Source organism: Limulus polyphemus, unplaced genomic scaffold (genome assembly GCF_000517525.1).
Source record: "Limulus polyphemus unplaced genomic scaffold, Limulus_polyphemus-2.1.2 Scaffold4241, whole genome shotgun sequence".
Lineage (NCBI taxonomy): Eukaryota > Metazoa > Arthropoda > Merostomata > Xiphosura > Limulidae > Limulus > Limulus polyphemus.
In genome coordinates, this window is record NW_013669851.1 from 17,824 (window position 1) to 45,115 (window position 27,292).

Sequence of the window (27,292 nt, forward strand, 5' to 3'; positions counted from 1 at the left end):
CGTTGGTAAAAGAGTAGCCCAAGAGTTGGCGGTGGGTGGTGATGACTAGCTGCCTTCCCTCTAGTCTTACACTGCTAAATTAGGGACGGCTAGCGCAGATAGCCCTCGTGTAGCTTTGCGCGAAATTCCAAAAACAAACAAACAAACATTTAGTATGGGTGCAAAATTTCAGGTTTCTAGGTTCTTTGCTCTTGGAGCTATGACACACAGACACACACACACACATACTATTTTATTATTATTATTATAGATGAGAGTTTATTTCTTAAAGTGTTTCTTTACTGATAACAGTCTTTGTGATACTTTCTAAACTTAAGATTTGGTAATTATATTTGTGATGGAGTTCTCTTAATTATGGGTGACTTAGAAAGAAATTTTCTTCTATATTCATTCTTTTATTTGAAAAAAGTTTTGAAAAACAATACAACATTATTTAACAACATTGTATATCAAAACTGTATTTACGAACTCATAGGTGGTGGCCTGTGGGGGCATGTATCCCCCCTACATTTTGACCCAGTAGTGAAGTGCCACTTTAAATGGGGAATAGAGACTTGTATATAACTGTTATGGGATGTTGTTTTTCAGTTTTTAATTCAATGGTCATGGTTAATGTAGCAGATAATGTGCCCCAAATTCATATATGTTTCTTTGCCTATGTACAAACTGACATAGAATTAAAAACATATCAAATTTAGAAACCCATTTGTAGCTTGAGAACCAAAACCGTACTATTAGTGATAAACTGTGAGTTACATATTTGTTCATAGTTAGTTATCACTGGAATAAAGAAAATTAAGTTAGTTATGTGGTATTTAGATTAACCTTTTTTACATATTCTTATGACACAGTAAAGGCTAATGGTTCCTACAAATTGAAATTTATTTTATATATGTGTAAATATTTTGTGGTATAAGGGAAAAATAAAGATGATAGTCCAGAACTGTGTTTTGTTATATATAGTGATAGTGGAAAAGGCCTTTTAGCATATTCATTCCCTATGTCACAGTGAAGTTTTACAGCTCACATGTTTTCTTTACGTTTTTAGGAAAAGCAGTATCAACTTATTTTAACTAATAAACAACATGTATCAAATGTAATAATAGTGATCTGTAATGTTGAATGGGTACATATGAATGCAGTGAAGTTCTAACACATGAAAAATATGAAATAAAGGAGATACTAACTGTATTGAAGTCAACGATTGCACTAAGGATTTTAAAACGTGGATCCAGGAATCTTCTGTACCTTAAAATTTAGGGTCTCTCTTAAAGATGTGAGGTTTAACATGTCCAAGTGTGAAAGGTACAAGCTATCTCTTGTAAGGATACTTTTTCTGTGTGTCTATCTGTAGTTTATAATCAGTGTGTGTGTGCAGGGTTGTCTCTCAATTTTGAGAATTGTTTGTAAAATTTGTGATCAGTGAAAGTTTGAAAACACTAATCGACCATGTTAGCCCATTTTTCCCTATAAAGTTAAGTTAAAATGCTTCTAAAGAAATCAGGTTTTTATTGAAGTTATTTTATCAATGACCCTTATGAAGAAAAAGTTGATGAACGTTAAGACTTCATAATTATTTTAAAAACAATAACACATAATTCATGTTACTTTAATAAGAATTCAGCATCAGACAAAACCACTAATCCATGCATGTCTACTTGTCAGTATTTAGTCTATCATTTCTTTTTCTTTCCAATGTAATGTAACACAAAACTAACTTGTAAACATTTTTAATTGGATACAAATTTTATAAAGTTTTAAATGTTTAATGAAGTTTCCTCTAAAATAAAATATAAAATAGGAAAATATGGTTAGTTATATCCATTGCTGTTATGCTAAAACGTAAAAACATATTACATTTGAAGCTTTTCAACTTGCTAACTTTGTTCTGTTTAGATTTAAATACACAATAACCTTTTTTTTGTGATGCATTAGAATAACAAATCCTGATGGAATAAAAACAAATTTCAGATGTGTATCCCAACCATTATAGGTATTTTCTCCTGACATTTTTAGCACTCAGCTTTTTTTCATCTCCAAAAGTTCACTTTCATCTGGATCATCATTTCATTTAATAAAAACATAGTGTTAATTCCCAGTCTTTAAGTCAGGTGTTTTTTCTGGGGTTGTTGAAGTTATGTTTAGGTTCATCCTCGTGTTTGTATGTATCATTATTTTGAATTAACATGTTCTTCTGGAATATTTTCAAGAACTTGTGCTGATTGGCCAATGTAAACCTTATTATAGCACTGCAATATATCACACACAAGTCATGTGAACATAATTTGGAGTTAACTAGTCAAAGGAAGTACCCTGTTAGTATAACTGAAAAGTTTTTACAATATTTGTTGTACCTAACGATGTCAGGTTTTATCTTTTGAAACGTTGTAACCATACATATTACACTCTGTGTATCTGATATATACATGTTCTTAGTTGCAAAACTTATGAACACATTTCTTCATTGAATAAAGTGTGGTATAATTTGTTCATTAAGTCAAACCAACTAATCAATAAAATTGTTTAGTAAGAACAGTATCACCATTTGAACAAGTAAAATGGAGTACACATGTGTGCTATGCTGTGAAGATCAAGATTAAAAATATTTTTGTCAAACATTTGTCAAAATTTTATAAAACACAGCTGTATATATTTTATAATTATAGTGGAAGATCTAATGTATTTGGGTGTATCACCTTGTAGGTAGCAAAGTGTGTAATGTTTATTTTATTTGCTTATTTTTGGGTGGAACACTAGTAATTAATATGCCTGAAATGTAATGATGTGGTATGCTAACTGTAGTGTAGTGACATGTAAAAGTTTGGATATCATGTTAGTTTTAATGCCAATGTTTATCCATAGTACCTGTTGTAAGATGGTTGAAATTTGTTTTGAAATACAAATACAATTATAAATAAAGGAAAAACGTTTCTTTATAACTTTCCATGATATACTTTAAATATGATTTTATAATCAGGCTTTTAGGTTAATATATTTTCTTAGGATTACAATATTTGAGAAATATAGATAACCTACCAACTGGCTTTATCTAACATTCATTCACAGTTTAAAACAATATCTTACTTCTTAGGGAGATACTGGAGATAGGGGTTCTCCAGGGCAGGAGGGTTCTAGAGGGCCATCTGGGCCACAGGTATGACTTTGATACCAAAAGTATGAAATATGCTCTCATTTTATTTGAAGTATTATTGCATGCCTATTAAAGTAATACTGTAACAAATTAAGCTAACAATGTTTAAAAGAAAATTTGAAATGCTTTTTTCATGCTTGTGAACAATTTGATACTTTATAATATTTAGCATTTTATTTTTTCTTATTGTATTTTATTAGCTGTTTTAGTTTTTGATGACATTATTCCTTGTTATTTCCGATACAGTTACTTACCTCTTCTCACAGTTACTGCTATTCCATACCCCATATTTACTCTCACTTTGATTCAGATTATCTCCTGTGTCTGGTCTGTGCTTTACAGTGTTACATGTCGTGCACAGCACCTTTCCATGGCTCTCGTTCCTATTTGTTTATACATTGGAATCCATCCATTTCTCGTGATGTTTCTCCTATCACCTATACCAGTTGGGTTCATTAGGTTATCCATATTGCGTATTCCTCCCTTTCTCCTAAATCTTGCCAATTGTTCTGTGTATCATCCTATCAGTTCCATCACCTCACAATGTCTTTGTCTGCTAATTTCTATCATCCTTTGGAAGAGATTATCCAGACCACTCCTCACATTTTTGAGTCACACTACTTGCATCATCTGGAGGTTTCCTGCTCAGCCAGATATCATCTTCCCCCTGTAGCCATTGGTACAACATTGAGTGGGTAATTATTTTATTTCATTTCTTGATTTTTTTCAGGGGCCTACTTTACATGTTATGGATCATACTCTGTGGTAAGTAGTGCCTGTCCAGGTATAATGATATCCAAAATCTATAAGGTCTATAATACTCATTGGTGAGATGAGGTGTTCCACAAGACCACTTGCAGGTTCTTCCTCACAGCATGTGTTTGTACTGAACCGTACACTCATGGACTGACATGAGTAAAACAGAAAGAGATTGCTGCCCATCTCTAATATTCCTTAGATTTCCAAATTGGGAACGGTCTGCCTTTCAAAATAGGGATTTGTGGTGACCACTTGCACTTTCTTCGATGATGCATTCTTCTGGACTTTCCATTGAGTTTCTTCACTCCTTCTTCCAGTGGATTATGGGAGTCCTTACCACTTACCACCTTGTAGCTCTTTGGGTGGTGGATCATGAAGGAATCTTCTTGAGTGTGCATAATTCCACTTAGTTGAGAGAAATAGTGTCATTCTGCCTGTTTAGAGGGTGTGACAATCTTTCTGCTGTGGATCTGATGTTTTTCTGGATGCTGCTGGTCTGGACTGGAATTTTCCATCTATTTTGAAGTTTGCTCCTCCAGCTGAGAACCCTCCCTCCTACTGCCACCTACATGTTGGTCCCTGGAAAACATAACTCCTCACATGTGAATGGGCTGGAAACCTACTCATACTGCAACCTGGATGCTACATCCCCAATGTCGATTGGCTTTGGATTGGAATTGACCCTCCCTGTTGCATTTCCACCTTTCTGATATTTTCTGGATGTACATTCCCAGAGTTTATTGTTACAGGTGTGCTGGATATGTGCACATGATGGTTTAGGTTCTCAGAATGGAGGCTCTAATTCCCTTCTGGTTCCTAGACCTGAGGTGAATGGTTGAGGACTGGTTGAGTGCCTCCCAGTGCCTCTAGTCTGGACTGAAGTTGATCTCCAGCTTATTGTCTGATGTGGCCTAGCCACTTTACACACATTCCACTTCATCCTAGATTTGGAATTGTTACCTTGTTCTGCCCTTTGATTGCAAAACCACACCTGTTGGCCCTACATGGGCAAAGAGTATACCTGGTTCAGATGTGGTGCAGTCTATCACGAGTTTGTTTCCTCTACATAGAGATGGCACACTCCATGGGTGCTTTTCATGCTTTTGAAGGGTACTCATCTAGGTAATTTTACACTGGTCCCCTCCACCTGCTCAATGTGGGATTCTAGCTGTAACTATGAGAGAAGGTAAGTAATCATATCAGAAGATACTTACCTCCCTTCCCACTTCTCATCTGCTGTCCCCACTTCTGGTGTCATTTTTCGTGCCTGATCTCAAAGTGAAGAGTGGGTTCAACTGCATAGTGATAGTCAGTTACAATAGAAAGGTTTGTCATATTTCTATTGGTGGAGGGTGTCACATGCTAATTTGCATGCTTAAACACAGCTGAACCACATGATATATATGTGGAATTATGTGGAAGTTTGAAGGCTAGTGGAAAACGAAAATTTGTACCCTAGCGGACAGTCAAGTCTAGAATAGCTGTAACTGTGAAAGGAGGTAAGTATCTAATGGAAATTTATTTTCGGTAGAGGAAAATATTAATCTTGGAAAGCATTTCATTCCATTTTTAAATTTAATTTTACTCTTGCTCAGTCATAAATTAAGAATAAATTGGATACTTTTTAGAGGTTGGCAAGGAAATGAAAACTTTATAATGTTTTTTTTTATATTTAGAAAACACAAAGATTTGGTCTTGCATAGTTGAAAAACCTTGAAATAATATTTTTTTTATTGAAAATATTACTAACTATTATCCATATAATTGAAGGGTTTAACAGGACCAATAGGACCCCCAGGACCTTCAGGACTGCCAGGACTTAACGGAAATGAAGGAAAACCTGTAAGTCTTTGGCCATAGCCTGCCAGTCAGTAAAAACATAAATAATGACTTGTATGTAATGCTGATTGTTTCTTGGGGTGAATTATGTTCTTTCTGAATATTTTCATTGTGTATTACATAAATACATACTGATATCTATTTTAATTAGCTTCATGTTAATTTGACGTTTTATTCCAGGGACCTCCTGGACCACCTGGGCCACCAGGACCTAAAGTAAGAATCAGTTTTAAAAATGAAATTTTATTCAAGCAATATCAAAACAATACTTTTATCACTATCAAGTTCATTAAAACATTGATTAAGTAAGAATGCCAGTTTTATTCTAAAATATAATAGTATCTTATCACTCATTACCTTTCCATTTCAAATGTAACTTTTCAGGAGCCAGTATGTAGTGCAACAGTTAATTAACAGAGTAACTATACTGTTGCATTATATTAGGCATAGAATTACAGCTTTACTGATTGTGATACTAAAGCCTAAAATTGCTTATTTTTCAAATTTATAGCCCTGATATTTTTGTATTCCCTTATTTGTGATAATATAAATAATTACACTATATCTGGAGTGCTCTGTTTAGTTTTCCATTCAGTGTTATTTAAAGATGTGCTTAGTTATCAGGAGACAAACATTTTTAGCTTTCACTTAAATAATAATGTATTTCAAGTACTTTATGGTAATATGAGGAATTTTTATTAATGAGTGTTTTTTATTAGTTTATAGGAACCTAGTTTTATTAGTGTTTATTAAATTTGTGGTTGATATGTGAAATAAGAAATTTGTGTTTAGACATTACATACATTGTCATATATTTCCAGGGTGTTGGTGGTGGCAGTGGCATAGAATTTGATGGGTATGGCAGCATACGTGGCCCTAAGGTAGGCTCTCTGTGTGACACATTTCAAATAAACTGATCATTTGTAGAAACTAAGACAACAAATTAATGTAATTAAAAGATCCATTATCTAATGCTTGGAACATATTTATTGGTGCAAAATCTATTATTCAGCAAAATTTACTTTTAATGTTATTTATATAAAATGTTCATATACTTTGTTTTAATCTTACTTGTGCACAGAAGCACATTATGCTAATACAATAGTAAATTTACAAACAACAATTTATAAGCATGATGAAAAACATTTTACGTCGAGAACCAACAACATGTTTCAATAAAACATTGGTCTGTCTCTGTCTGTCTGCAGAATAATGTGTTTTAGTCTCGTATACATATAGTTTTATGTTGCTTGTTTTAGTTACATATATACCCGCACCCATACACACACTTTATCTTGCTTAAATAAAAAGTTCAGCCACTTGGTTTTAATATTATATATTTAAAATGACTCTGTCTTCTTTTTTGTATGTTTTATATACATAACAAGTTTAGATATGTATATTTCAACCTTTTGTATGTTCAACAAGTCTAGCTACTTTGTACTTATAAAGATTAATCAATTAGGTATTGCAAAGTCTAGCATAATTATTTATATTTTTTAATTACCACTGTTTCAGTGACACCATCAGGGCAACAGATCATGGTGAAATGAATGGTCACCAAAATGTTGGTAAATAACAAAATAGTTATCTACATGGTTGGTGTCAATATGAGTAATTGTGATACATCTGTCTACCTTGTTTTTCAAACTATATATGTAAACTATGTCCACGTTTTTAGTTGTTCTAGTTTTGATGCAAAATTTTATTGTACTTGTACTAATATTTCTTCATTTTCAGGGTACATCGGGTCATGTAGGACCACCAGGTGTAGTAAGTTTATTTCTCTCTCTCTCTCTTTTTTTCTTTTATCCTTGTTCTTTTGTGTTTATAATGTGTAGTATATTTTAACTAGCATATAGCCTTTGAAAAATTATGGGGCAAGTACTACCACCACCAGCGTGTAATATACCTTAACCTCGCATTTCATAGCTAACTGAAAGAAAGAAATTTTGCAAAATCAAGCTTGACCAAGAAAGAGGCAGAAAAGCACAGTGGAAGCAGTCAAACATCAGTAAATTTCTTTGTGAGTTAATCAAAATTAGGATTATTCATGAAATGAATTTTTGGTGTATTCATAGAATAATTATTTGTAAAAAGTCAATTAGATTAACAACTTCTAATATATGGAAAAGCTACTGTGTTTTGGTAACAGTACTTTCCAACGATGGCTTTTATGGCACGTTGCTTAGCAACAAAAGTGTGAGCTAATATTGTTGTTAGTCTATGTACTGAAAGTATAAAATGAAATGTATAGACAACAAAACTGGAAAAATATTTGGTGACTTCTTAATTTAGAGTCTGTTGATCAGAGAGTTTTTTTTTTTATTAAAAATTTTGGTGATATAACAGAAAATAGCTTAATTCAGAAATGATTTAAGTTTAAATCAATATTTTTACTTTCATGAAAAATTTCATGCACTTGTCTCTAGGCTAGGTGATCCCACACTACATCTTTACTTTAGATTTGTTATACCGACACTCACTACATTTATAAGGTTTCATGGCACCCACCCTCGCAGTCCCTTTACACCCCATCACTAAAATCATAATGGGCTGACTGTAATCGAACTATTTTATCTGGATAAATACATTTTGGCTTTTATGACTCTTTTTATTTTAAGAAATCAAGCGTGACATGATGTGACATACACTGACTTTTATATATGTTAGATTAAACGTTTTATTTATTGCCAAATCAAGAACATAAGTTGGTATTGTTCTTAATGTAAACATTTCAAAAAGGCTTTTCAATCAATAAATCTTTTATTCTAAATATGAAATAGATTAATTTATATATTTATTCATTTATCTAATTTTACAGTAAGTAATAAATAAACATCCCCTTTATTCACGTAAATTTTGTGATAAATATCGCTTGCAAATATACTTATATTTGATTACAAAATATAAAGTTTATTAATTCAGGTTAGTTTCATTAGTGCATGTCATAACACTGTGTTACTTGAACTTTATAGATAATGTATAGTAAAACAGTGTTATGTTCCCTTTAGGTATAGAATACCCTAGCACAGTATTATACATCTTCTCTGGATAGCGTATCATAAATTAGTGTTTTACATCCTCTTTAGATAGTATACTGTATTATTATGGAGTTCAAAGACCCCTCATGATTTCCAGAGGCCCCAATGTACTGATCAAGATCGTCTATTATCCTCAATTACTTCTACAGCTATCCCAAGAATGTCTGTATCCAAAACATAACCCATTAGGACACTTGCTTGTGCTACCTCAGTATGTATGCCACATTTGGGTCTGCTGAGTTGTGAGTGGGGATATGAACACAGTTTCAAACATGGCACCCTTGGGTTCCTGAGAGAGGGTCAGGAACACAGAATCTGACATTTAATGACTCAACCTACTCCTAGACCCAAGACATACCTGCATGACTTTCCTCATGTATTTTAGTCACCTTCATAGAGAGTCTATGCCATATAGATAAAAACATCCTATGGGTCACCCCAAGTCTACATGGCAAGTTTGGTCCTGCTAGGTTCAAAACTCTCGGTAGAGTTCACTAACGACCAAACAAAGAACATAATTTAAATAGGATTAAACAGTATTACAGCACATACTTTTATAGGTAATATACCATAACACACAGGTTAATATCTGATGTTGACAATAGAGCATAGCATTGTGTTACACTGTTGTAATGGAGTAATGTGACACCATTTTAAACACACACACACTAACTGGTACACTGTAGCACATGATAGGTTAAATATTACTTTATTATGATGCTAAAAATTTACCTCAGAATAATTTTTATACTATTTAATGTATAATTGTTGTAATGGAGTAATGTGACACCATTTTAAACACACACACACACACTAACTGTTACACTGTAGCACATGATAGGTTAAATATTACTTTATTATGATGCTAAAAATTTACCTCAGAATAATTTTTATACTATTTAATGTATAATTGTTGTAATGGAGTAATGTGACACCATTTTAAACACACACACACACATGTAGCACATGATAGGTTAAATATTACTTTATTAACTAGTATGATGCTAAAACATTTATCTCAGAATAATTTTTAAACCATTTAATGTATATCTAAAATAATGTACATATTTTATTCTTGGTATAAAGCCTGGTGAACGGGGTGCTCAAGGAAAGCAAGGTCCACCAGGTCTACCTGGTCCTGTTGGAATACCTGGAGCAGCAGGGTCTCCAGGATTACCTGGTGAGCCTGGAAGCAGAGGACAACCAGGAATGCCAGGATTGCCTGGTCCTCCAGTAAGTGAGGTTGTGTAATATAATAAAACATCCATAACTTAGCTTTTAATAGTTATTTTACTCATAATGAAAATATACTTCTTTCAGTGTTTATTGACTGCTATAGATTAGAATAAAGAAACATACAGACAAATTTAAACAGATAGGACCCAGATAGTGATATAATTCTTCCAATAATAATTTAATTTAAAGCTTGAGGTACAATTTATCAGTTAATGATTTGTAATTTTACAATGAAATTATCATATGGAGTTTTAAACACAGTTTGCTGTAAAATACTTATGTAAGACATATTTATAAGAGTTCAAATTAATTTTCTAAATTGAAAAACCTAAATGAAATAAAATAATTTAAAACTTTATTTGTTTTATTGCTAGATATTGTAATGCAATATACAATGATTTTAAACTTCATATTGTATGAATCAAATGCTATGCTAAGGCTTCAGCTCACTTTAGTTTTTTGAGATTGAAGGAATACCAAATTCCAATGTGTCTTAACAGTGTTCAAAGTAAGTGGTTTCTGGTTGACCAAGACAATGAAAATTATCACCAGACAACTACAAACATGGCCTGATCCCATAGCAGCCTTGGCATGTAGCCCATGTTGGCACATTCAGATTACTGTATGAATTACAAGTGATATGTCTATGCACATCGTGTTCTGATTTCCATGAGGATGTGATTGTCAAGACTAAACACACTATTTACCAATAAGAGTGTTCATTATAACATCTTGCATATACAACCAATAACAGATTGCCACTTAAAAACCCAGACAAATTAGCATTCCCATAATCTTTTTTCGAGACTCAAGGACAACAGATTCAAGACTGGGATAATTTTGTAAAACCAGGACATCTGGTTACCCTAATTATACATCGTTATTTACAATTCTTTGTGAAGTTCTTCAATAAAATAATGATTTTCTATCAACCACTGAGCTTTGTAGTGTGATATTTGATTTAGTACAATGTAACACCAGGTTTGTAATTTTAGTAGTTAGCTAACTTGTTCATTCAGGTATGAACAACTCTAGTTTATTTCAGACAATGATAATTAGCTTGAACATTGTTTACTGAACAGCCTAATCTGGAAGTCTTACTTTGTATACTGCTTAACTTTTTTTAAGACCAAATAACTTTGCAACTATAAAGGTTTTTAATAGCTTAGTTACACTTTTTTTTCAGGGAAGGGGATTTACAGAAGAAGAAATGAGAGAACTTTGTGCCACTGTGTTGAGAGGTAAGTCTGCTGAAATGCTTTTTTTGCTTCTAACTCTACAGGAAAAGTAGCTCTTACTGCAAGAACTACTTCTCAGTAAACATTAGAAATTATGCATCATTAAAGTCTGTCAAAAGTAACTTATTCCAGTTTGGCTTAGATCAGTGTTAAGAGTGATATTTCTTAACAAAACCGGTTAAAATCAATTACATGAAAGATAAATGGACTAAAATTCTTCCAGGTTTAACTGCACCCTCGTAAGTCTTGTCCTGATGGCTTTCACTGCATGGTTTAGAGACATTGAGTAGAATTGTATTGCATAAAGTTTTGATTTTGCTTTTTAATTCTTGATGACTTCAATCATTGCTCATAAATAATATGTAGAACCACATTTCATAAAGTTTTTCCCTCAAATTTTGCTTACTATATTATTGCTGTGATGACATTCATCATTATTCATAGGTAGGCTGTAAAACCACATTCCCCATAACCATGTCTTCCAGTTAAAATCTTATGATTCTTAGCCTTCTTTAGCTATGTTGTGTGGTAGTCATTTACCATTCCATACCATAGGTTTAATCAACAGTACACTTTACTGTGGTGTAGGAAGGAGTTCCAAAGTTGGGGTGCTTGGGTAGACATCCCCCTCCCCCAGGATATTTATATATTAATAAAATATACACTTGTTATGTATGTCAAATATGTAAAAACCAAAGCACCCCCCAGTTCCAACATCTCTGTTTAATGGTATGGAATGCCTTATTTGTTGGAGTAGGACATTAGTAGTAATATGTTTGTGATATATCACAGTGAGGCTGATAATAATTCAAGTTACATCATTTTCTGCTTTGTTTTCAATAAGAAGAGTACATAATGGCATTAAAGTAACACACTATTTGTTGTCAAGGCATATTGCATCGATTTAAAATTGCCTCATAAACAACTGATATAAATAGTATTTCAAGACTTTGTGTATTGTAAATTTTCAATCTAATGAGTTCTAATATTGTGCCAAAGGCCTTGATGGCAACAGAATACCATAAAGAAAGAGTACTTTAAATCTTATTATACATTTTTCTTATTGGAAACCTGTATTAGTACAGAAAAGATTTATATAATTTAATAAAGTTATTATTAGTGTTGCTTTGATGTAATATCACAAACATTATCACTACATTTTATATTGTGATTAGTTTTATTATTTTAGTCACTTTATTTAAAGTTTTATATACAAGGAACCATAAAGTTAAATTTTAGAAAATTCCCTCCAGCAAACATTTTATATATTAAAATTAGATGTACCAATGGAAGAACCAGACATTTTGGTCAGCTTGTGTATCACAGTGTATATAAATTAGATGAACGAAATGAACAACCAGACATTTTGTACGGCTTCTGTATCACAGTTTATATAAGTTCGATCTACCAACTGAATAACCAGACATTTTAACAGCTTGTGTATCACAGTTTATATAAATTAGATGTAGCAACTGAACAACCAGACATTTTGACAGCTTGTGTATTACTGTTTATGTAAATTAGATGTAGCAACTGAACAACCAGACATTTTGGACAGCTTGTGTATCATGGTTTATATAAGTCAGATGTAGCAACTGAATAACCAGACATTTTGACAGCTTGTGTATCACAGTTTATGTAAATTAGATGTAGCAACTGAACAACCAGACATTTTGGACAGCTTGTGTATCATGGTTTATATAAGTCAGATGTAGCAACTGAATAACCTGACATTTTGACAGCTTGTGTATCACAGTTTATATAAATTAGATGTACCAACTGAACAACCAGACATTTTGGACAGTTTGTGTATTACTGTTTATGTAAATTAGATGTACCAATTGAACAATCAGACATTTTGGACAGTTTGTGTATCACAGTTTATATAAGTCAGATATAGCAACTGAACAACCAGACATTTTGGACAGCTTGTGCATCACAGTTTATGTAAATTAGATGTACCAACTGAACAACCAGACATTTTGGACAGCTTGTGTATCCCAGTTTATATAAGTTACATATTGGATTGAATATGCCCCAAAAATGATATGATGCCTTTAATGAGTTATATACTGTAACAATTGTAAATTCTAAATATTGTATTTATTTTGAATTGAGTAATATTATTAGGTTCTTAGAAATTTTAAAAATCCATTTTGTTTCCTAAGATTTTAATTAGAGGATACATTGTTTTAAATTTCTAGATTTCAAGTGTTTTTTAATTATCCAGAAACCATTAAACTTTTTATTTCATTTATTTTTTGTTTGCACAACTGTTTTTTGAACTTTTTGTTTTCTTAATCTCTTAACTAAAATGTCAATCAAAAATCATTTTTATGTTTTTTTTATTTTTAATGTATCTGATTGTGTTTAATGAAAGAAACTTCTACAGCTTATAAACTTTAAAGATTTAACACAAAATAGTAAAATCCTTTTGAAATATACCTGAATTCTAGTTAATTATCTTAGTGGTTTAGTTGGTGATTGTAAAGGCTAGTTGTCACTACAGTTATTTTGGCTACAAGAAAAATCTCAAGCTTTTAATCATAATGAGTATAAATCAAATAATATATATATCAAGATTAAACTTTTCAGTTGTGAAAAAGAACTTAGTGACATTTTGAGCAGAGCCTCTCATCAGGCTTGACTACCACATGGTAAATTAAATGTTTTTCATTCAGATGTAAGTTCCTATTTCATGTTTTGCTGAATATTAATACTACAAAAAACCAAATTAATTGATTGTCAATATACCATATGTAAAAACTTTTTGCAACAATGCATCCTTGAAGAGACAAATTAGAGTTCAGTTATAAACTTAACATTCATAGCCCTTGAGATTAGATATTTGTGATAGTATGATCTGGAGTAAACTATTCAAAACTAAATTTAACTGTAGTGAGAACAATGCTTGAAAGTACTTAAATACAAAAATACTGTGTATCTTGATTTGTTTGTAACTGCCCACCTAGAGCAATTAGCAGAACTGACAGCAAAACTAAGAGGTCCACCGGGGCCTCCAGGACGAGGCAAACATGGCCGTCCGGGTCCTCCAGGATTACAGGGATCACCAGGTATTGGATCATCTGACCATATGCTTCTTCTTGTATAACATTTTTCTCTTCCATTTGCTTGGGCTACAAGGTAGTAATTAAACTATAGTGACTATGTTGGAGATGCCATGTGTGTGTATGTGTTTGAGTGACTGAACTCCCAGATGATACTGTTATTTTAGTCTCCTAAAGTAAAAGTCAGTGTGTACAGATAGCCAGATATCTCATTAATTTAGCTAATTAATGCTAGTGCCATTTGATGAGTATTCTTATATACTCTTATCATCACATTTTTTGAAGAGAGTATTCACTTGGATACTGTCTGTTATTGCATATGTATAAGTGTCAACTAAATTCATTTTCTAAATTCAAATCCTAATTGAGAAAATTGCTTTTGGGTGTAAATTTCTACTCTCTCAGAGTTATTGCGTATGTTCTTACGTATATATCAGGGAGTAGTGTCACTGCTGAATGGTATGAACTTTACAAAGTCTCCCATATCTGTGTCTGGTTTCTTTCTCATTTTTATGTGTTTACACTAGTGTTTCATCACTGTTTCTCCAACATAGACACACACAAAAAACCTAAAAAATTGGGTTAGAAAAAATAGTTTACCCTGAAAACAGCCTTGCTATCTAAATCTATAAAGCTTAACATTGTTTTAATATCACTATATATTAGCTTGAAACAGCTTTGCTGTGTGATTTTCTAAGGCCTAACATGATGTTTGCTACCTTAACTCTCATTCTATGTTATACAGCTTGAAAGAACCTTGCTTGCTGATCATCTACAGCCTAACGTGATGTCTGCCACTTTAACTTTTAGTTCTGCGTAACACAGTTTTAGTATAGCTTTCTGATCATCTACAACTTAACATGATTTAACCACTCTAAATTTTTGTTTTATGTTACACAATTTGAAACAGCTTTGCTATCTGGTTCTTTAAGGCTTGATGTAATCCTAACTTTTTTAACTATATGTTCTTTATTACACAGTTTGAAACAGCCTTGCTATATAACTCTCAAACTTCACAAGATTTTAACTTCTCCAATTGCATGTTTTATCTTTCCTTAAAGAAGAACTTAACTAGAATGGTAGTAATGCTAACTCTGCTTTAAGATGCTGAAAATTCTGTTATTGTACTAAAGAATATAATCAACTCAAGAAAAAAACTTCTCTTGCATGGAAGACCCGGATGGACAAGTGCGTCTGCCATATGGATGTTACTGTCACTGCTAAGTCTAACATAACAGTGAATTCTTGTGGTTGTTTTCTTCCTATGTTTCCCCACAGAAAGGATGGATGAGCTAATCAGGGACCTAAGAGGTCCCCCAGGGTTCCCCGGCTATGGACGACGGGGAGCTTCGGGGCGACCTGGACATCAAGGAATCCCAGGTAGCTAACTTTGCTTGCTGATCTGTCACCCACTCTGTCATTGCCCTTTTTTAAACTTAAAGCTTGTAAGTTTAAGCAAAAATTGTTGTTACTTAGATGTTAAATATTCATTTATCTTTTTTTGAACTGTTGTACAGACCGTGCTTTAATAAAAATATCAAAATCTTGACAAATAATGTTCAATCATTTCGTTTCTCCTTCAAGTATAGGTACAATTACACTTAGAATTGTCTGTTTTTTATATTTTTGTTTGCAGTTAATCTTATTTAGTTTTCTATGCCAAGTAATTTTTCTGTACTTTAGTCTTACCTATAAAAGTCAGCAAACTCATCAATTTTATTTTGATATTTTTGCACATTTTAAGTTAGTTTTTTTTAGCTATTAAAACTGAATTAAATTGTTTAAAGTTTTAGATGTGTTTCTACGTGTTCTTCAGTTTAATTAGCTTTTTTTTAAAGGCAAGTAGAAAAATTATTTTTATTTTATCTACACAGATAATTTCATTCAACATAGTAATAGCTTTTATTTCCCAGCATATTCTTCAATTTTATTTTTAATCAAGTTTAGTTCAATAGTTTATTAGTTCACTGTAATTTTTGAGAATAAAGTCATTCACTGTGCTAGGAAATGTTTTGAAACATAATTATTTGCCAGCAGTCATTTAATATGGTAGTAAAATGTCGCAGCAATCGTATGTTGGCAGCAAATGACCGGCAGTAAACTGTTGTGATACCAGTAAATGTATATGCTGATATACATGTCTAAGTGAACTTGTGTATGTGGTGCCATGTGCATGTAGGATCATTACATGAAGTTATTTATGAGTATTGTTTGAAACAAATTGCTCAATTAAGTAATGAAACCAGTAAGCCACATATGAATGGAAATAAAAAATTTGATCTGGATGTTAAGACTTTGTGATGTGAGGTTTACTCTGATCTTGTGGTTTACATGCTATTCACAATGCCTTGAGATGGGTGTAAAGCAACTGATTGGAAATTTGAAGAAACTCTGGCAAACTTCTATTGTTTTTTCAAAGATTCACTAGCAAGACTTGATGACTTCAAGAATGAGATTGATGCTTAGACCTTCCACCAAAGCTTTCTAAACACTGATGGTTGAAGAACATCAGTGTTGTGGAAAAGTGCTTGTCCCTGCTACTTCATCTTAAAATACATGTGGGTGTGCAGAAAAACCCACCATCATCTAGTGCTGTTGTTTTCATAGAAAGTCTGGTTAATGCAGGCAGAGTGGAAGAAAGGTGCTCTGACACTATTATCAGGCAGTACAAAGAGTTTTTTTTTTCTCGTGACATCCCTGCAATCAACTGATTCACAAGTTCATATGTTTTAGAGAGAGCAGGACAGACTGGATGCTCTAAACTTCTATCTTTTGTCAGACAAGAAACAATTCCAAATGCTTTGGAGAGTTTGCAAAACTGACCTTCCCTGCCTCATGAACAGGCCACATTTGACAGGGTCTTTTCTGCCATTATAGAAACTATTATAGAAAAACCTACAAAGCATGTCTCTTAATGCTAGGAGAGTCATAAATGACCACATTAGACATGCTGGGGATGTCCTAGAGAAGTGCTTACCTTTGTTCGAAATGTGAGACAAAGGTATAAGATGTACATAAAATAGAAGTCCAGAAAGCATTAATCACAGAAGGTGACAGAGGAAAGGTTGAAGAAACTGTATTGGAACTGGAAGATCTCAAATGAGAAGGTCAGACGTGAGCCTGACATTAAGTTACTCCTTTCATCAGCTGATGAAAACTTTGAGAAAAGGAAAGAAATTTTAGCTTCCTCACAGTGGCCAATTCCCTGAGGAAAGGTATAAGAGTGAAGGAAGAATTCATGAAGGCTCTCATAGTGAAAATTAAACAGAAAATTTCAAACAAGAAATGCTCAAACATCTTAACTTTGAATTTATTATTTACAAATAATTCAGTAACATTGGAACACTGCTAGGCTAGTAATAAAAATATTACTTCCTTTCCACTATATAAAACATAAATTAATCAATATTTATATGATATGTACATTTAAAAAGTACACCCAGGCTCAGTGTCTTGTACAACTCACAGAAAATGGTACTTGAAAATCTAAAAATGGTAATTGAAAAATCATGAAATTTCATTTCTGCATAGATGCAGGGACCCTGTCATTGTAATGGAAATGGTAACAGAGTGCAGCATAGCTAAAAAAGGTATTGGTCAAGTACAGACCCAATGAGGCTTATGGACTAAGAAGTTCGTGGACACCAGGGATACATATACTGTGGTCGATTAGGGCATGAGCACGTGTGAAATCCATACAAATGTCATTTTGTTAAGGTAATCTCTTGATTACTCAACTACCTAATAGTAGTTGTTGGAGGAGAGTAATGCTGTAACTGGGCAGTTATAACCCTTTTTCAAGCTGATCTTTTGACCAATTAGAATTCACTGACCTTGTATTTTTGATATGTACTTTTACTAACTTAGGTGAAATTTTGGACACATTTGGCTATTTTGTCTTCAACTAATAAGTGGTGTTGAAACCTTTTTCTTTTTACAAACTGATAAGAATGGAACAAACTGTGATCATGAACAACAGTATGCCAGGGGTTCCATCTCAAACAAGATCTGATGTCTGAAGCCAACCCTAAGAGCTAGACTGATGTTTGATGTGGTGGAACCAATGGAAGAAGATGGGTTGTTACCAACATATCTGAAATAGGGACTTTCAGTTGTTAGATACCCAGAGGCAAGGCAAACTCTATTGACCTCAAACCAATCAGATGAACCCAAGCCCACTTTGGATGTACTGGTACCAGCAGCAGAGAGCCCAGCAGACTCAATCCCACTGGCAAAAACCACAATTACAGTCAGCATTAGATTCAAGAACCTCCCCAATGCCTTACTCAGACCCTGTAAAAAGAGAGCGTCATGGACATCTATATAGTGGAACACACCCATGAAATGTCCAGTTGATGGATATGCAACCACTTTAAGAAAGGCCCACCAGATGTGTGATTCCCTCCTATTGCAGGACCACTACATCCCGAAGCCAAGAAGGAAGTTTCTAGAGCTGAAGTCTACTCAAGAGTCAGCTGGGCTCCAGGGAAGTGTTCTGAAGCTGAGGGATAATGGCTAAGCTACAGTGACTAAGCTTTTGGTTGTGACCATCATCAGTAGGGTACCTGCTTATAGCTTCTCAGTAAGCCAGATACCACCACCAGCCCTGGCACTGAAAAAACAATGAAGGAGAAATCTGAGGAGGCATGCAATATAGTTACCAGTCTAAGGATTTGTGTTTCATCCTTGTGGTATATGAATCAGGCCCATATGCAGAATGTTTGAAAGGAGGTTCTACTTTGTGAGGTTCTACATATTGTGCAAAGCACAATCAGCATGTAAAGCATTTTAATGCTATGGGGATATGTGGACATGAGACTATTTCAAGCCAAGAAGTGCTAATGCTTCATGAGAAGAATGTAAAATATGTAGAAAGTGTTAAATACCATAAGCAGCTGTGCTATAACTATATCAGCATAATTTTTTTACATCACAAAAATAGGGGGTTCAGGCAAATCCCCTTGAACCCACCCTGTGTACATGCGTGTGAATATAGCATGCATTTCTATCCTTTTTGTATAATATCATGAATTTGTCATTTATTATGTATATGTCACATTTCAAAAAATAGTGATCCAGAAAGTGTTCTAGTTGCCTTTGTTCCTCAAGAAAAACATGTTCTTGCCCATGGGTAAAATTGCTGTGATGCTGCATATTGAGCAACGATAATAAAAGCAGTGTCCACCAATGGTAGGTCAGATGATATCTCCAGTTATGACCTCCTTTACGTTTCAGTGGGATTGACCAGCATTAGCATAGGTGGTGCACGTATCCTGAGAATATAGTGTTATAGATATTGGGTATATAACACCATAATCTCTTTATTAGCTATCTCTCTCTCTCTCTCTCTCTTAATTTCAAGTTCTCAGTTTGGTAACTGAGGTTTAAGTACTTTCTTTAAATAGTAATACTCTCCTGAAGTTTAATGTGTAATCTTAACTAAGTCTTATAAAAAAAAATCTTTATAAGTTGTTAGGAAAGTATAAAGAGTTAGCTATACAGTAAAGACACTGTTCTTAGCCTTGTGCACCTTATTTTGATTGTCTTTGATATATAAATAAAAACTGCTTCATTATATTTTTTTTTATTTGTATCCAGTCATTTTCTTTCACATACTCAAAGTCATAGAGTATGGAATTACTTAGTAATAGATATCTTGTTGAATCTTCTGTTCATAAAAGTACCTACCACACTTTTGTGCACCCTCTTCAGTCTCATGTTGTCTTCTGAAGAGGACGCACGAATCTGTCAAAACTAGATTCTTTAATATCAGGTTTCTGGCAGTTTGTTCAATTTACTATGGTTTTTCACTAATTGCTATACACAGTATTGTGATCTTTTATTAGTGTTATATGTTACTTAGTAATAATTTATGTTTTGCAGGATTGAGTGAAAGAAAAACCAAGATATTAAGGAAGAGTTAATTGATATCATATTATATAGAAATACTTGTTAACAATAAGAAGATTTTAGTAGGCATGACACTTTGTTTCCAGCTAGGTTCTGGGAAGTTTATTTACTAATCATACACAGGTGGTTGGAAAGAAATGTTAATAGTAATGACAGTGGCCACATGTTGTCCATATTAAAAAGTTTGTTGACTATTCATGAGCTGTTTGTAAATAAGTTTCATTAGTTAAGATAATTGCTTAATAATAATCATGTGCACAGCAGTAGTAAAATGTTACATGTTGTAGATCGATAAGTATAAGTTATCTTGTTTACCAAGCATGAGACGGTTGTAAGAACATGTACTAAACATAGCAGCTACATAGTGTATACACTTGAGTAAATGTACTAAGTATGACAGTTTTTGGTAATCACATTTATATTAATAGAAGTAAGTGTTAGAACCTATATATGTGTGTAGGTGTTAGGAGTTTGTAAATAAATGTAAAAGTTACATATCCACCATATCAGTAGTAAAGAAATAATACATAAAACGCTATAAAAATCATGTAAAACAGCTAAATGAAATATAAGTTAAAATTGAAAACAGATGTTAGATCTCCCATAAGTTGCAGAGTGTCAAACATGTGTTTAAAATTTTAAGTTGTATCCCTTTCAGCTGTTTTAAATGAATTTAGTTTTATTAGTAAGCAGAGGTTAGTAAACGCACATATAAGTATTACTAAAGTGTTGTTAAACATAACATTTACTTGATAAGTACACATATACAGGGTTGAATAAATTATATTAAAACAATTTTGAACATGCAAATCAGCAAGTCATATGACAACCACAGTTGATATAAACTCATGGTAGAGCATCTTGTATCAAAATTATGTTTTGACAATGATGTTTCATAGATGGTGTGATGTCAACAAAAATTGATTGCTTTTGGAATGAAAAATATTCACCCACCCAGATAATAAAGATAGGTTCAGATCATGGATTTATAATTTGTACTGTATGGCATTGGAAAACAAAGAAATGTGGATCAACTTGAAGTACCAGGACCATTCGAAATGTGATCTGCAACAAATTGTACTCCAACCGTGGCAAGCAAAGTGTGGCATTTTGTAACAGTACATGAACACTAAGATCAGTGGCAAAATTGATCCACTTGCCCAAGGCAACAGTATGCAATGTAATTAAGAAACAAAAATTAGGAAATTGTCATCTCTATATACTAGATGGACTGTGGAAAGTGTGTAGGGAGGAATGATGTCCTTTGAACATGACATCCTTATGATAGAGCTTTTTCTAATGAAAACTATGCTACAGAATTATTTTTAAGATACATGGTTGTCATATAAAGCATGATCAGACATAATGACACAGACTGTAATGACATGGTGTGGCTTCAAAATAATATAAAGTACTCAACCATCAGTAAGTATATCTGTATTGATAATAAATAGGTGGTATATAAGTGCTATTAAATATATTGGTTAACATGGTAACCATTTATGGTATTAGTAAGGAAATGTAAGTAAGGATAACAGTTAATCCACAATTGTACGTACATTATTTTTAAGGAAGTGCTAATACATGTGACAATCATTATTCCATAAAATATATGTTTTATTGTGCCATTCATCAAAGGTGATCCTGGTATACCTGGATTACCAGGTGAAAGGGGTTTCATTGGTATGCCTGGACAACAAGGTCCGCCAGGACTGATGGGACCAAAAGGTAAAGTAAAAAATTATTCAAAGTAATCAAACATTTTTCTATAGATAAGCTACTTATTGATTAACATTTCACAATTTCTGAATTGACAGTTAAAATTATCACCTATAGTAAGACCAATATATTTTGATCCTGTCTTGTGTAAAAAGTGCAATTTCAAACCATTCCTTGTAATGAAAATGATCCATATTATCAACATTTATGTTGATATATGTTGATGTGTATCCAGCTCTGAGACTTTTGATTGTTTTTATGCTTACTGTGTGCACTTTTTTTGACATTGCAGTTTCTAATGATGACCTATTAAAACACTGGAAAGAAACAGTGGGATCATGATAGAATTGTGTAATCAGGATTGGCAGTCAGTTCAGATCAGGGTTGTATAGCTAAATATAGAATCTGTTTGAGTCAGAGTTGCACAGCCATATTCAACAATAATTACAGATAAAAATTGTATAGCTAGAAACAAAAGTAAGTTCAGATCATATTGATATAGCTAGGTAAAACATAAAATCTAAAATATGTTTGTGCAACTAAGAACAGCATTCATTTTGAGAAAGAGCTGTTTAAGCATGCATAACAACCAGTTTGAAACAAAGTTGTATAGTTAGATATGATATCAGTTTAACACAGAGTTGTATAAGTAGGTGTAAAACAATTAATTTGAAATAGATTTGTATTGTTTAGATGAAACAACCAGCTTGAGAAAAGCTATATGGTTAAGTATAATAATCAGTTTGAGACACTTTTACAGTTAGTTACAACAATCCATTTGAAACAGTTTTATGGTTAGGTACAATAATCAGTTTGAGACAGAGATGCATGGTTAAATACACCAATACGTTTGAGGTAGAGGGATATAATTATGTTCAACCAGTAGCATACATAGAATGTCATGAGCCTGTTTACTGACATTCAGCTAGAATACTGAATAAGTATGTGTATCTCTCACTCCTTTCTTTGTTTTAATACTACCATTTAAAAAAAAGCAGTTTGGGAAAGTTTCTTATTTTTTAACTCTTTATTTTTCTCTTATTGTGATCCACTTTGGTGATGATGTTGACTCTAAGACATATCGCAAGCTTGTCTGTTTTGCATTTTCAAAAACTAACATCACAACTTTAAGTTGCTTAGAAACCTCAGTCAGCAGATCTGTTGATGCTGATTGGCTGATAGCATTTATTGTCTCTTAACTTTTGATCAGTAAGTTAATTAAGAATTGTATCTGTGGTTTAAGTTATATGTACGTAATATAATCACTAAATAATTATGCATGTATGTTTGTGAGCAGGTTGTGTGATTTGCTAAAGGGGAACCTGGGAATAAGGTAAAATATATATGTGTGTGTGTGTGTACATGTATATATATATATATATATATATATATATGTATCTGTATATTTTGTTACCTAACTCCTGGGTCTCCTTGGCATCTGGGCCCCATAGCAATGCTAAGTCTGCTATGGCAGTATGTATGCCAGTAGATTTAATAATCAGTTTGAGATAAAGTTATGCATTTAGGCACAAATCAGTTTGAAATGGAATTGTACAATCAGGTACAACAATGAAATGGAAACAAATGTATTTGCTAAAGAAATACAACATTTTTTAAAACTTGTTTCTTTTCAGTTCTTAAACGTTAAGAAAAACTAAAATAAGTTGCAAAAATGTTGTGTTTTGCTGAGCACATTTTTAGAAAGTTAGATTAGTGCATTGTTGAGAGTTTTGCATTTCCTTTTATTTTGGTTAAACAGGTAACTCTTCTTTCAGTTAAAATGGTAAGGTAATTGCTGAAATACCCTCTGTTCTTGTAGTAGAGATATAAAAATTCAGTAACTGATTTAAAATCTAGGTTTTAAAAATTTTCTCTTATCAAAGAAATAACTTTATATTTTTTAAACTAAAAGCTAATAGACATGAGCATATTTATAGTAAAAGAAACTGAAGATAAGTGTATCCTTTCCCTCTCTTAAGATATATTAGGTCATCAAGAAATTAATGTCGCTTTCTTTTAGATGAAAGAACCCGAACAACTTGTATATCAAAACAAAACATTTATTAAATGAAATATTTTCCATTCTTATCGATGACGCTTTTCCATCTTACAGTCAGGTTGTTATGCCCTGATTAAAGAAATCACTTGGCTTTGAAGCCTTTAACACCTTCCACATTTGCATACGTTTTTCCATTAAGATGGTGTTGCAGCGAACGAGAAAGATGGTAATTTGATGCTGTCATACCTGGAGAATATGGTGGGTGGGGGAGAACTTCCCAACTCAACTCCATAATCTTGAGTTGCGTCAAACGTGCCACATGTGGACATTCATTGTCGTGGAGAACATCTTTCCGATTCACGAGTGAAGGATGTTTCTGATGAAGGTCTTGATTTAAATGTTCCAGTTGCTGACTATCGATCTTTGTATTGACAATTCGCTGTGGATTGAGGAGTTCAAAATGAATTACTCCTTTGATGTCCCACCAAAGCATCACTTTCTGCAGAAGTAGTCCAGGTTTTGGGATTGGAAGTGGTTTTTGTCTAGGACTGAGCCATTGTGTTTGGCATTTAATACTTGCATAGAGAATCCATTTTTTACCACCAGAGACAATTCTGTCCAAAAATGATTCATTCGCATTATGCGCCAGAAGAGACTCAGCAACATTCACTCGGTAAAAACAATGATCATCAGAGAGTTTGTGAGACACACAAACACCTTCTTTATGGTGTTTTCCTATATTCCTTAGATGTTTACATATTGTTTCATGAAAGACATGCAATTTCAGAGCCAATTGACAAGTGTGTTACCTTGGGTTAGACTCAACAAGCGTCTTCCGAACATCAATATCAATTCCAACATGTCAGCCCCTGCCATTACAGTTTTTAAAGTCACCAGAACAAAATTTGCCAAACCATCATTGACACTTACTAATGTTCAAAACATTTCCATAAACATTGATATTCTTAGTGGCTACAGAGGCATTGTTTCCCTTCTTGTATTCAAACAGCATTACATGCTGAATGTGTGTCTCATCTGTGCCATCACTATAAGGGATTAGAGCATACTAAACTTTACATGTTATATAGGCTACACTAACGTGACGTTTAGGCAGTTCATTTAACTATTATACATAATGTATGTTTTTTGGTGGGTTGTTAATGAAAGTGTTCCAAAACACAACATTAACTTCTTGACGCCCTAATATATCTAGCTTTATCTAGTAGTGTCATATGTTGTCATTCTAAGTGGTTTGGTGAATGCTTTTATTTACTAAAATTGTATTCTTCAGTAATTGACTCATTTTTCAGAAAATGTAACTTAATGATAAAGCAAAACACAAACATGATAATAGGAAGCATTTATTAAACATTTCAGAATCATCATAATTCCATCATTAGTAATCTGGAGGTACAAAACAAACAAACAATATTTGTAATTAAAACAGAAATATATACGTAAGAAGTAAACAATCTGAATATACATTATAACACAAGAAAATGAAAATGTGGCACAGATGAAATGGTTAAAATAAGTTTAAATTAAGTAAAGACTGTGTATTATTTAGGGATGGAAGGAGAGTTTTTATGTACAATGTTTCTTTTATAACAAGTTCAGTATCATGTTTGGCTGTTGAGAGAATTTTAAAGTCAGAGAGAGAAATTGGATGTCCCATTTCTGTAATCTGCTGATAGATAGTGGAGTTGGGAGGGTTTGTAACCTCTCTTCCAGTTTTTATAGATATGCCCACATGTTTGCATGCTCGTACTTTAAGGTGACATTTGTGCATGTGTATAAGTAGACAAGATATGAATAATGGGCAGTTGGCAAATGATCTTTGTAGTGGAAATTTGTTTTTTTTTGGAAAAAAGGTTACAAACCCTCCCAACTCCATTATCTATCAGCACAATACAGAAATGGGACATCCCATATATATCTCCCACTTTAAAATTCTCTCAACAGCAAAACATGATACTGAACTTCTTATAAATGAAATATTATACATAAAAACTGTCCTTCCATCTCTAAATAACAAAAACTCTTCAGTTAATTTAAACTTATTTTAACTATTTCATCTGTGCCACATTTTCATTTTCTTGTGTTAAATTGTATATTCAAATTGTTTACTTCTTATGTATATATTTCTGTTGTAATAACAAATATTGTTTGTTTGTTTTGTTCCTCTAGATTACTGATGATAGAATTATGATGATTCCTATTATCATGGTCGTGTATTCTTCAGCTCTTAATACTATAAGTTTTCTTATCTTATGTAAGTTCATATGCATTGTATTTGGATGAAAAATCTGTGTTTTAAAAAACTGTAACATCCTTTTATCACAGCAAAAGAGATCAAATAAAGCTTTCTTAATTAACATCACTTAAAATTAACTTCAGTTTCTTAGTGCAATTCATCCTAACGTTGTAACTGTTTGAACTTAAGGAAGTCGAGGTGACAAAGGTGATCGTGGCCCAGAAGGAGTTGGTATAGAAGGTCCTATGGGACTGAGAGGTTTACCAGGTAAGTGAAGTTTAACTTTGTTTCATTTCACTTATATAAAAGCTAATTGTCCCATTAAAAAGGATTATTTTAACTCAGGAAAGTATTCTGATTAGTTTTTATCAGGAAGAAAAATGTTGTAATGGGCTATTATTTTTATTTAGGATCTTAAATACCCAAGTTTTGTTGAAAAATGATCCATCTTCATTTATAAATAAAACTTGTTTTTGACACTGAAATATGAAATGACTAAACTTTTATGTAAAATAAATCTTTTGAATGTACATGCAGAAAATATTTTTATTCAATTCAAGGATAATATTCAGCCAACTATTTATTTTTGTTGTTTTTTACACTTCAATTAGATGTAAGTGGTTTTTATGTTTCACAAATTTATGCACATTTTGACCTACAGTTATCTTTAACTTTAATTTGAATATTCAGGTCCTCCAGGCCCTACAGGAACTGGACTTCCTGGACGTGCTGGAGAACGAGGTCCCCCAGGAAGGCAAGGAGTTCCAGGTGTACGGGGTCCACCTGGACCTCAGGGTCCACCAGGATACTGTGAGGTCTGCAATTACCGAGGAGTTGATCTTGCTAATGCGCTTCATCAGCTACCTACTTCTCAGGACAATAAGGGACCTGCAAATTAATAATGTGAAGAACTATAGGTTTAAAAATACACCGTATGCCTGAAAATTTCTGACCCTACTTTATCAAGTTTCATCTTTCATTAAAGATGTATAAAATCTATTCCAACTTTTGGGGAATGAAAACGTTTTAAGTGAATTAAATAAATATTATCAACTTGTCACACTGTATAGATATA

General features: G+C 33.0%; 1 protein-coding gene across 3 annotated transcripts in view; it reads left to right on the forward strand.

Moving 5' to 3' along the window:
* Window positions 1-27,286, forward strand: part of LOC106470829 (collagen alpha-1(IX) chain-like) — a 44,465-nt gene extending 17,179 nt beyond the window's left edge. The window contains exons 9-20 of one of the 3 annotated variants that reach the window (XM_022399469.1): window positions 3,092-3,154; window positions 5,681-5,752; window positions 5,930-5,965; window positions 6,571-6,630; window positions 7,490-7,522; window positions 9,880-10,026; window positions 11,216-11,270; window positions 14,240-14,341; window positions 15,614-15,715; window positions 21,884-21,973; window positions 26,407-26,484; window positions 26,908-27,286. In XM_022399469.1, coding sequence (XP_022255177.1) covers window positions 3,092-3,154; window positions 5,681-5,752; window positions 5,930-5,965; window positions 6,571-6,630; window positions 7,490-7,522; window positions 9,880-10,026; window positions 11,216-11,270; window positions 14,240-14,341; window positions 15,614-15,715; window positions 21,884-21,973; window positions 26,407-26,484; window positions 26,908-27,116 — 1,047 coding nt within the window. In that variant the 3' untranslated portion in view covers window positions 27,117-27,286. The remainder of the gene's footprint in view (window positions 1-3,091; window positions 3,155-5,680; window positions 5,753-5,929; window positions 5,966-6,570; window positions 6,631-7,489; window positions 7,523-9,879; window positions 10,027-11,215; window positions 11,271-14,239; window positions 14,342-15,613; window positions 15,716-21,883; window positions 21,974-26,406; window positions 26,485-26,907) is intronic. The other 2 variants (XM_022399470.1, XM_022399471.1) reach the window with 2 other exon arrangements.
* The last annotated feature ends 6 nt before the right edge of the window (window positions 27,287-27,292 follow it).